The 12131-nt window shown below is 42.6% G+C and overlaps 1 protein-coding gene across 1 annotated transcript in view; it reads right to left on the reverse strand.

Annotated features, from left to right (window-relative positions):
- DNAH9 (dynein axonemal heavy chain 9) overlaps positions 1-12131 on the reverse strand; it is a 975671-nt gene that overhangs the window by 501437 nt on the left and 462103 nt on the right. The window contains exon 42 of the mRNA XM_069200368.1: positions 17-178. Coding sequence (XP_069056469.1) covers positions 17-178 — 162 coding nt within the window. The remainder of the gene's footprint in view (positions 1-16; positions 179-12131) is intronic.

Raw genomic sequence — 12131 nt, forward strand, 5'->3', positions numbered from 1 at the left:
TTATTTTTATACGTACATCATAGAACTTTTTCACCATTTCCAGTTGAATTTTATCAAACGTATCAAAGTCCTTCTCTTCCACCATCTTGTCTCGATAAACGCGGTTTGACTCATGTAGGTACAACTTCACAAGATCTTGAGGGGTCTTTAAACAGTCAGGAGTGGAAAATAGAATGCCCTGCAAGACATGAAGACTCGTCTAAGTAAAAGAATAACTATTTTGTTTTTCAAATTCAATCTTCAACCTTCCTGAGCAAAAGCAATGAAGTTACAGTGTAAAATGTTGACTAGAGCCAGTCTGATAGACACAGTCACACAATTTAAAGTTGCAACAACACTGTACTTGGTCTTTCAATACTTTTGTCAAATATATTCAACTGTACATACTTATTAACAATATAAACCCTTAAAAGTCTGTCTTTTTTTAAAATAAGAAACTGCCTGGAATAATATCCAATACCCTCTTCTCACAGCACTTTTTCTATGGCCTGCTTGTGCACTGCCTGTGAAACCGACTCTAGAAAGCTGCCGGTGTAGTTCTGATTTTGGACTTGTTCGTGGACAGCCGCTGCAAGGAAGAGTTTTGAATGGAACACGGTATACCTTCTGTACCATCTGCAGGAATTCTAGCAAATCAATGCGATATGCTGCAAGGCATTTATCAAGCAGAGTATCCCAGAGCCCAACTCAACCTTAAAAGGAACTCTAAGCTGCCAGTATTTCCCAATCTGTGGTTGGTAACCAAAGTCTAAGCAATAAACTAAGATGCATTTAAATTCGGTATTTATCTCTATTGTGACAGAGGTCAAATGTCGGGCTCTGTCTTCTGACAAACTGCTGCTTTTTTTTTTAACATGGGGATTGGTATTCACGGACTCTTTAAAGTCAGAGAAAGAAAAGTAAAGTGAATTACATGACAAACTTGCTGGGGTACAGGGAGAGTAAAAGGAAAGGCCGTATGATGTAATTTTTTGTTACACACAACAAAATATAAATACCTGCAAATGAACTGCACACATTCAGCAGTTAGGAAAGCAAATATTTTTATAATTCTAAAGTGTGAGTGAGGGAAGCAAAGATCAAAACAAGTCAATGTACTTTACTTCATGATGCACAAATGAAATGCACCGAAACCCAATTTCCACACATAAACGTTTGAGTGCAATATAGTTTTATCAGTAAAACTGTTAGTCTGTGCAAATCTACTGTCCATTTCAATGGAAAATATGCTGTTTGTAAATGACCGTGTGCTACCAAACGATGCTTTACTTACATTTAAAAAACATGAGTGCCTCCTCCTTTAAAGATAGGTGGGTCACAAAATTTTGTGGTTGTTAAAATTGGGTGATGGTTCTAAAAAGTTTGGGAAGCACTAGATTAGTGTATTCTTTGCTACTGGACGATTTCCTATACTGGGTTTACCTCTCAAACGTTGTACTCTTGGTAAGCCTTGGTCACTGCAGCTTGGAAGCATCAGTCTCTATTGCTATTCAGTATCCCTGTTTCGTGTCATGCGTCAGCTATCTGGCAAATATGTACTTGTTTACTCCAAGAAATGATTGGGTCCATTACAGATGCCATAATGAATGCTCTAATTTCACCGCAATTTATCTCAGTGACTAAATTGCGGAACGTGCTTGGCATGAACTACAGGTGAAGGAGACGTCACTCCTGCCGTGAAGGATTTGATAAGGTTTCATTAAAAAGTAATCTAAAATGACAGTCAACTGAGCAGTGTAATAATCAGCGCAGGGGACCCTTCAGAAGTGACAGAGAAGCAGGCAAAGATGCCAGTATGTCAGGAAGCCGACTTTTCACCATTCTGGAAAGTGCAGGTAAAAATGTGATTCATGCTATGATAGGCTGTTGTGACTTCAAAGACATTAACTTTTTGACGTACACCTGTTTATCTTTTTAGAACAAACTTTAAAAAATGTCGGGTTTATATAGGGTAATACAACCTATCTACCCACATGCACAGGATACATTCGGCCAGAGCCTGAAATATTTATGTGTGAAGATTATATTTGCCGATATATGTGCAGTCTGCATCCTAGGCAGAGTCTTTGTCCACTGGCTATCCAAATTATAGCAATAAACAGAGCTTTAATGAACCCCATGGATGGCACTGGCACTTACTGGTGAAAAACGGGTGTATTTCAGTACGGCCCTTCGAGCGAATGTCCCAATCTTGCAGACTAAAACCAGATGTACGTGGCTGCCAATTTTGTCCCTTTCAAAACAGACTTGTCCATGTCTAGGTATGGACGTGACATTTAGTACTGGTGGTGGTACTTGACAGTAACAAGAATTACATTATGCAGTTAGTTATTCATGCACAGATATAAACCTGTTGGCCAAACACCATGTTGCAGGTGCAGTGTGGCCTATTAAAGTGCTCCTTGTCTATGGAGTAGCGCTGTGGCTCAGCTGGGGCTCGCTGGGTCACTATTTTCTCAGCTTCCTGCAGTGCTGGCTATTGGTTGCCTATCACAGGCCACTCTGTTACACTTAAACCTGGACCCTGACTGCCTAGCTGTTGCCCGCTACCTGAAGTACATTCAAGTACCTTCAATCCACCCCACAGAGAGCCAATACATCCTGCCTGTCCCGGTTGCCTACCAGCTGTGCTACAGACCCACTCTATTATCTACTCAGAGAATAATCCCAGGGCCTGCATCTGAAAGCACGTGCAAAACTGCTCTGACATGCAAAGCCAATTAGGATCTCGCAGTAGGCAGTAAAGGATTCACCAAAGTTTTCAACAGATCAGTTAACCATCTAGACCAGTGGTTTCTAACCTGCGGTCTGGGAACCCCTGGGGGTTCGCAAAGCCTCCTCAGGAAGTCCGTGACTGCTTAGAAAATTGAATAAGATGAATAGATTAGGTCCCCAGCTTTCAGTAATGACTCACAGGGGGGTCCCCGGATTTCAATAAGGATTCAGTGGGGGTCCCCGAGTTCCAGTAATGATAAAGTGGGGGTCCACAGAAGTCAAAAGGTTGGGATCCACTGATCTAGACCACTCAACCCATTTGGCAGTTCCTGTCAGGTCTCCTGCTATACGCACAGATCTCCTGCTATATGCACAGGGGCTGCTCTGGGACTGCCGGAAAAGGCACTCATTGGTCTTCAAATGCAGAAGATGCCTTTTAAGTTATACACAAGTGCACTCATATTTCAGCTAACATAATTTACTATGAAGCTCGGAATCCCTCCCTTATTATTAAAGTGCTGCCTCAAGCATTTCAATATTACCTCCAGCATTATTGTTTGTTACCTGATCTATTGCATTAGTATCTTATGGAAACAAATACACTGTTTCACTCACTTTTGAATGGCACTGCTAAATGTAACAGTGATGTTTACAAAGTTTCTACTAAAGTTTCCATATCTTTTATTTATTGCATATTATATGTATTGTCGTTTTCATGTCTCTCAAGTATTATTATTATTATATAAATATATGTGTGTATTCACAAATATATATATATATATACAAACACACACACACACTTGATATAAATTGATTTTTTATTTATTTATTTCACTTAAATATTTGATACACGTTAATTTGATGGTTATGTTGGTATACATCATTCATCACCACTGGTGAGTGATGGGAAGAGGTATAACTCATAAGAGATTAAGGGCCTCATTACGAGTCTCACAGTCGTACAAGCCGACCGCCAGGTTTGCAGTGAGGAGACCGCAGCAGAGCTGACAGTCTCCCCATCAGACACATTACAAGATTTCCACTGGGCTGACTGGCAGAAACCTTCCGATGGTGCTGGGCAGAGGGTTCCCTGCACATAGGCATGGGCAATGCAGGGGACCCTGTGGCTCCAAGGACTGGCTTTGTGCCAGCCTTCCCATGGCGGGATCCCCGCCATGGAAAGGCTGATGGAAAGCTGAGTTGTAATCAGCCAGGCGGAGCTGAGTTCATCGCCACCCTGGCTGAGTACAGCTCAGACTGCAGTCACTCCGTCGGGAACCATGTTCCTGGTGGGAACGACGGTCCACTGGCGAGTCCGCATGCCAAGGTTAGAATGTGGTGGTCAGATCGCCACAGTTGCAGTGGTCAGACCTTCAGTGTGAGGCTGCGGTCCTTGGACTTTCAGCCTCTTAATAAGACCCCAAGTCTTGAGTGGGTCATGATGTTCCTCCAATTGCACTTAGAAAATCTACGTATATCATTATCACTGTTTTTGTCTTCCATCCTCCTGTTTCTGCTGACTTTGTTTCTGCTGGCTTTGTACTTTTTACACTTTACCACTGCTAACCAGTGCAAAAGTGCTTGCGCTCTCTCCTTCAAACATAGTAAATTTGGCTTACAACTAGCTTGTACATTTAATTTACTTGTAAATCCAAAGTAAAGTGATATTACAGGACCCACGGCCTGTAAAGTAAATGTCACTAGTGTACTTGTAGCACTGATTGGACCACTCATTTAAGTAGCCCTTGAAACATGTCTCAGCTCAGAGGGTAGGGTACAGTGTATTTAAAAATCTGGACATGTACTTTTACATGTCCTGGTAGTGAAAAACACCTATATTCATTTTTCACTACTGTGAAGCCTATGAAGCCTATCTCTCACATAGGATACATTTAATAAGTTGTAACTTTCAATTGGGAACAGACAGGAATTTCGAGTTTGGGGTCTAAAGAATTGTAATTTAAAACCCCCTTTAAGGGTAAAGTCAGATTTTAAGTCACCATTCTGAAAATGCCACTTTTAGATGCCCTAATCATTTGGTGCCTTGAGCATGTACCCTGGGTGAAATGAATAGATGTGGAATGCAGTTGGCCTTTGTGTATTGCTCCAAGACAGTGATACAAAGGGGAAGAGGTGTTGGCAGAATGGGCCATCTCTGACTTGATGAAAGGGAGGAGCTGCCACCTACCACACTTGCACATCACAAAAGCTCTGCCTGAGCACACTCACAAAGGGTTTGACATTAGTATTTTGTGGCCCCAGACCAGCTGGGATCAGGGAAAGGAGGCAGGAAACTCCAAGCTCCTCTAGGGGTAACAAGCCTCTCGAAACCTCTCCTAATTCATTGTGTGCGCCAGGAATAAATAATGGACCCTCAGACCCAACTCTTCAGTACAGCTCTGGACCTATGAAAGAATTAGAAGGACTGCTGTGATGCGCTGCAAGGACTGCTACTCTGTTGCCTTTTTGCCCTGGTGCCTGAATGAAAAGAAGTGGATCTGCATCTTTAACCCAGGACCACCAGAGTGACTCCAAGGGCTAATTGACTGGCCTCCAGATCAGAGCCTATGGGTCAGAAAAAGGCTCAGACCAACCTGAACCCAGCATCTGTACACTGTCTGATGTGAGTTCTACTCCCCAAGTAGTGCCACCCCCAGTCATGTACCCTTGGAAGTGGGCCTGTAGATGTTCTGCCAACACAGCCGTGGTCCTGAAAAGAGAACAACCGCAGTGCTAGCATCTCCTCTCAGCTGCATTGACCACTGATACGCAAAGCATCCCTAACACAGACCTGAACATCGCAAGCCCCTTGTTGAGGGCATCCTTAACAACAATGCAGGACTTCACATTGCAGACATACAGCTTCCTCTGCATTGCCGCTGTGCGATGCTTCCTCAATACAGGACTTCACATTGCAAGCCCCTCATGAGTGGCATCCTTGACGAGGATGCAGGAATCTGCATCACCGCCTTGCAACTTCCTCAGAAATGCCACAGCGTGATGCATCCTCTACACAGGAATGTGCAATACTCCACAACTAGGATTTAAGGTACTTTGTCTAGGGGACCTAATTTGGTCCCTGTATCTGGCCCATGCTCCATAATGATCAGCCGAAACTTGTGACTTTGTGCCGTTCTGGCACGACCTGATAACCACTGTTGGCGTTTTGTGCCTTTAGGCACTATTTTCACTTAAATCATTAAAATTGCATACCTTCGGTTCTACTGATTAGGTTTGTGTTGTTTTGGTCTCAAATAATGTATTACATTGTACTCTATATTTCTAAATTGGTAAGGGATTTTTCTTGTGTTTTCACTTTATTACTATTTGAATTCCTCTATAACTACTTTACACGTTGCCTCTAAGATAAGCCTGACTGCTCTGTGCCAAGCTACCAGAGGTTTAAGTACATGCTCATTTGGGGTTTGCTTGTAACGTCACCCTAGCAGGAATTGTGGTTTATGCTTCAGTAGGGTTTCACCCCTCCTCAACCAGTACCCCTATTTCCTACACTTGAAATCAAAGTAAGGGCTCAAAAAAGCAAAGCCACCCTCCTAAACAACTGAATGCAGAGGTCACATTGAGATTTAATGCAATTAGCATGAGGAAACCTGTACACTAATCCTTTAAGTAACTGAGAGACCATGAGCATCTCAAAGAAAAGGATCACCAGGTTTTCACAAAAACATGGAAAGTGGGGGGTTTGGGAAATTATCTCTAACAGCAGACAACTGCAAACCATTCTTGGCACGATGCAAGGCAACAAACCTGTATTTAAGTCAATGAAACCTTAAATTGGTATTTATGTTTCTAATGATGTTATCAATAGAACCTCAACCATTTCTTTGACATAAACTGTGATTGCTGTTTTGTGTGTGGTCTGCCATCACATCAAGCACATCATCAAAAGGCCATAAAAAGAAAGTATTAGGTCTCACAGGAGCTATACCCACTATTGCAGGCTGTTCAGGTCTTCATGAAACAGACCTTTTCTTCACCAACTGTGTTAATGCACGATAGGACCCGCGTACAGCCTCCATGTTAGGTCACATATTTTAGCTTATCACTTCTTTCTGATAGTGACTTTCTACATAGTGTTTTGCATTATTGCGATAATGGACTGAGACAATACCTTACATGTAGCCTATTCCTAATAGGTGTTGCTGTCATGAAGTCTGTACAAACCGTTCAAGACAAGGCGCATAGAACATGATGCCCTTGTATCATGATTATCCTCTGCAGACAACTCTGTAATTGCAGAGATATCATTACAACAGTTCTGCGCCTCTGACACAGTGTAAGATGAATGGAGTTTTCATTATAAGAACTGCCTCTGTGGTATATTCGACAGAGGAGAACTTCTGCTGGGATTATCCTAGATCATGGTGCACTGTGAAGGAGGTGCAGCCCTGCTGACTCTGACCTCCATCCTGCAAAAGATGTTATGCGATCCAAATTGATCTGGCAGAGGGTACTCCCACTATGCTCCTGATAGTGTAGGTGGTAACAGACAATAGTGTGCCAACACAGTAACGTTATCATGGTTGAACTATGTATCCTTTTCACCATTTTTATAATGCTGATTATCATGCTTTGTTTCATCAGCCTATAATCATGCTCATGCAAGAAAACGAGTGTTGCAATAAATGTTTTGTGTCATATCTTGGGTAGCAGAGTGACAACAAAAGGGTAGATTGGTTTCCATGATTTCCTTTGAAATCTGAGTAGTCATGCTCAAGGTTGCAGATACCACTTGGTACCCTGGTAAGTATAGGGGTTCTGATGATGCACTATGAGCTAGCTAGGAATTGTGTCAACATTTTCTGATGGTATAGATGGACTGAGTTTGTGTTGACCCAATACACAGTGCTACTTAAGTTGTGGAAACCGTATAACAAAACAGAAATGAATGGTAAACTGTCAGCCAGACAAGTATCCCCATGTAGGAAAGATAATGCCAGATTCTGCTGGGCAATGCAGAGCCATCAGATCTATTATCATCTGAATCTGTTCAAGACAATGTAAATGTTGCCCTAGGTGTTGTGCCATTACTAAAATATACCACAATGTTCACAACTAGATGTATTCCCTAAACTCCGAGTCTTTTTTTCAAACAGCAATCAAACTTTTTGGGCCAAGTAGCTGTTATTATTACACCATTATGTTTTCACCACCAAAGAAATACCAGAGTCCTGGAGAGTTCGATAATTTACCCCATCTATAAGGGAAGCAACAAATCCTTGCTAGGCAACTATCGCTTAATAGCTTCACTGGATATTGAGGCGAAATATTTTGCAAGCCTGCTACTTGAAAACGGAAACACTGGGCTGATGAATGGAAGATAATACCCCTGACCCAGACAGTATTCCAGCAAGGAATAGGGACAGCCATAAACCTGATGGCATTATCCCCCCTAAAGGAACACTCTTTTCATGTCCACTCTCTTTTATACTTGTACTTTGCTGATTTGAAGGCCACTTTTGATTGGGTCCCTTGAGAAAGCTGCAAACCTGGGGAATCTCGTCAAAGTTGCTAGGAACGATTGAACTCTTGTACACAAACACATGGATTACAATTAAATTAGCAGATGAATCAAATCTTTCTAAGAAAATTCCAACTTTGAACATCCATCCTGAAACAGGGTGTGTTCTCGCAGCCTTACACTTCAATCTGTAAATCTAAAGTTGACCTTAGAACTGGATACCGTTAATTCACACTCACCAAAGCTAGGGGGATGACAGATTTCCAAACTATTATACACTGAAGACCTGGTCATGTTTAGCAAGCAAATGACTTCTACATCTAAGCTTCATGGCTATACTATGCAAAATAAATTAGAGTAACCCTAACAAACCAAAGTCGTAATTTTAGGTAAGAAAAACAAGAAATCAGGAAACAAGTTGATTGAAAGTAAGTACGTGAATAAAGAACGAGAATGTAAGTACTTGGGCATCTTGGTTGACTCAAGAGTTTCATGTATCTCACAAAGAGAGACCATTAAAGCCAAAGCTCTTAACCTCAGCATTTATAACATTGTCTAAACTCGTTTGGGGACCCAGTTTGGATCCATTTCTTTGCGTTATGAGGTCGAAGCTGCGTTCAACAATAACATATGGCAGTGAAATTCTGCTAGGAAGAAATGGCAAGCTCTTGAACACATAGTGGCAAGAGCCTAGAAGTTAACTTTCCATTGTAGGAAGACGTCCACTCCAGCCAGGATAAGGCACAAATTTGGCCCCCTGAAGCAATCCACAGTGAGACAGGGCACTTCCTTTAAGTCCAGCCATAAAATAAGAACTTCAAAAGAAGGTACATTCGACAAGCTGCTATTGCAAGAAATAGCAGTCCTGGGAGAAAAATACGCTCATAGACTTTACTTGATAGAATCCTTAAACAATCTGCATATAAGTGAAGTCTGGAAACTTCAGGTTAACCAGTCCAAATTCAAAAAGGCTGTGAATACGAGCACCCGGAGCACAAACAGGAGGGAGGACAAAAACAAAATGGCATGGTGCTTGCATACCTGGATAATACAAACATATTCAGAACTGAAAAAACAAACCTAAATAACAACTGGTTACTCAAACGTTGTAAAGAGCAAGTTCACTGCATTTCACCTCGGAGAGTTGACAACACTTGGCTATGTCCCGAAATGGCTAAGACGAGATGCAGACAAGATGTGCAGGCTTTGCAAAAGAGAACTAGAAATAATTATTCACAATGGCTACTTATGTCCAAAACACCTTATTGGCCACAGAGACTTACTGTGTAAATCTTATAATGACCTAAAGGCCTGGACATGCAGACAGGCTATTATAGAAGCTGTCAATCCAACTAATAATATATTGAACATATGATTAGTTAAATTCATTTCAATATTGGTGAAAAAATGCCTAGCGCTTAAGAAAAGAAGGAGTAATGTGTGGGGGCTTTCAGTAGCCACTTCATGTTCCAATGAAGGCTCTAAAGAAATGGTGGCTTACATGCTCTTCACGTAAATTTTACTCTCTCCATTTGTACTTCTAGGATTGGGAGTTCGGGTATTCATTTTGCATTTTAAAATTATGAATAATGTTTAAAATTGTGTTTATTTTTTGATATTATGATTTTAATTAATCATGCATGATTTCAATAAATTTTACAAATTATGAGTCAAATTACAAATATCCAGATTGTACCTAGTAGCTGTATACTTGTAATAGTCAACGGATAAACTGCAATTTAGGTAAGAAGCAGCTGTACACTTAGCCTGTTAGCTGTTGTTGTGACACACAAGGGCAATATGATATATATGGTTGGGCAGGTAAACATTTCTATGGTACAGCCATATAAAGCAGGTGAAAATATAACTAAACTGTGATCCTCTGTACCATAGCCAGGTGCTAATAAAGAATGATGCCATTTAGTGTCAGCCTAGTTACCTGACAAACAAATTACGTCAACATCGACCTCTATTGAGAGTATAGGCCCACAACTTTTAGATAAATACCACGTGACTAAAGCCTGCAAGCAGGCCACATACCACAAGAGACAAAAAGTGGCCAAGAATCACAATCAGGCTACACTAAGAAGAATACCTGCAGGTAACCCCTGTTTCCCCTGGTCCCGCAAATTTTCATAAAGTAATACATGAATGTGCTAAAAAGTAAATAAGCTGGGCATTCACAGAGAAACAACACAAGGGAACAAGGCTAAATACAGCGAAGCTAAAAGGAACACACTGTCACCTGGAAACAGGTCAGGCGTGGACAGCAATCCAACAAGTATATTCATAACCAGTCATATATTGGATTATGAATAAATATTGGATTACTAGTGCTGTTCAACACTTCTAAAGCCTGGGGCAGCTGGAGGCTTCTCCCAAATGGAAACTGTTAAAACTGTGCGGGACACAAAGATAGGACCAAAATACACAGACAGTTCCCAGCCCAAGGACAAAACTGACAATGTTTTCTATAAAGTATGTTCGTTCCCATCTGCTTTTCTATTGTTTCTATCTATCACGAACTGAAATAGAAAGTACAAAACCAGAACAGGTATGGCAGGCACCATATTGGATTGGGAGGTGATGACGCGGAAAAAGAAGGTCCGACATATATTCATGTATACCAAGTAATGAAGACATATAGGTGGTCATTCTGACCCTGGCGGTCTTTGACCGCCAGGGCGGAGGACCGCGGGAGCACCGCCGACAGGCCGGCGGTGCTCCAATGGGGATTCCGACCGCGGCGGTAAAGCCGCGGTCGGACCGGCACCACTGGCGGGGTCCCGCCAGTGTACCGCGGCCCCATTGAATCCTCCGCGGCGGCGCAGCTTGCTGCACCGCCGCGGGGATTCCGACCCCCCCTACCGCCATCCAGATCCCGGCGGTCGGACCGCCGAGATCCGGATGGCGGTAGGGGGGGTCGCGGGGCCCCTGGGGGCCCCTGCAGTGCCCATGCCACTGGCATGGGCATTGCAGGGGCCCCCGTAAGAGGGCCCCTACATGTATTTCACTGTCTGCTGCGCAGACAGTGAAATACGCGACGGGTGCAACTGCACCCGTCGCACAGCTTCCACTCCGCCGGCTCGATTCCGAGCCGGCTTCATCGTGGAAGCCTCTTTCCCGCTGGGCTGGCTGGCGGTCTGAAGGCGACCGCCCGCCAGCCCAGCGGGAAAGTCAGAATTACCGCCGCGGTCTTTCGACCGCGGAACGGTAACCTGACGGCGGGACTTTGGCGGGCGGCCTCCGCCGCCCGCCAAGGTCAGAATGAGGGCCATAATGAATTGTGATTTTAGTAAAGAAAAATATATACGAGGGAAATTGTGCCCTCGGGGTAGTTCGCCATCATTGTAAACGAGCTTTATTAATCGTGAAGTATTGAAAATGTAGTAATCCATCATAATTGCAAATGTATGCTATGATTTCATGCTTGAAAACTGTTTTGCTTAGCTTAAATTTAGTACAGGCTTTGGCCTAGTTGCCTGGTCTCAAAATTCTAACTGCATGATTTTCCTTGAACTAATGAAACATATATTCTTGCTTGAAGTTGTATTTTTCCAGTAGAAACTGGCTGGTACACTTATCTCCAAGGTTTCGTGCTAGGCCGGTTACATCCCCTTTGATACAAGGTCAGTCTCTGCAGGTGCGGACAATGAAGGTACAGATACCAAAAATAATTGGCAGACCATGATACAACTTGTGTTCCAAGGCTCCAAGGCTAATGTATGCACAAATAAGTTCTAGTAAAAGGCAATTTTTCATTGGACAATTTGAAGCCAACCTATGAACCCTCCAATGGAAGACCCTGCAGAATTTGGAATGTTTCTTACTTAAACCCACCGGACAAAGAGAAGTCAGCCATTTTCCTCGATGCCAGTTTGAAGCCTGATGCCAGACTCCATTTTGGACGACACCCTGATGCCCTTTTCTCTAT

This window comes from Pleurodeles waltl, chromosome 7 (genome assembly GCF_031143425.1).
Source record: "Pleurodeles waltl isolate 20211129_DDA chromosome 7, aPleWal1.hap1.20221129, whole genome shotgun sequence".
Taxonomy (NCBI): Eukaryota; Metazoa; Chordata; class Amphibia; order Caudata; family Salamandridae; genus Pleurodeles; species Pleurodeles waltl.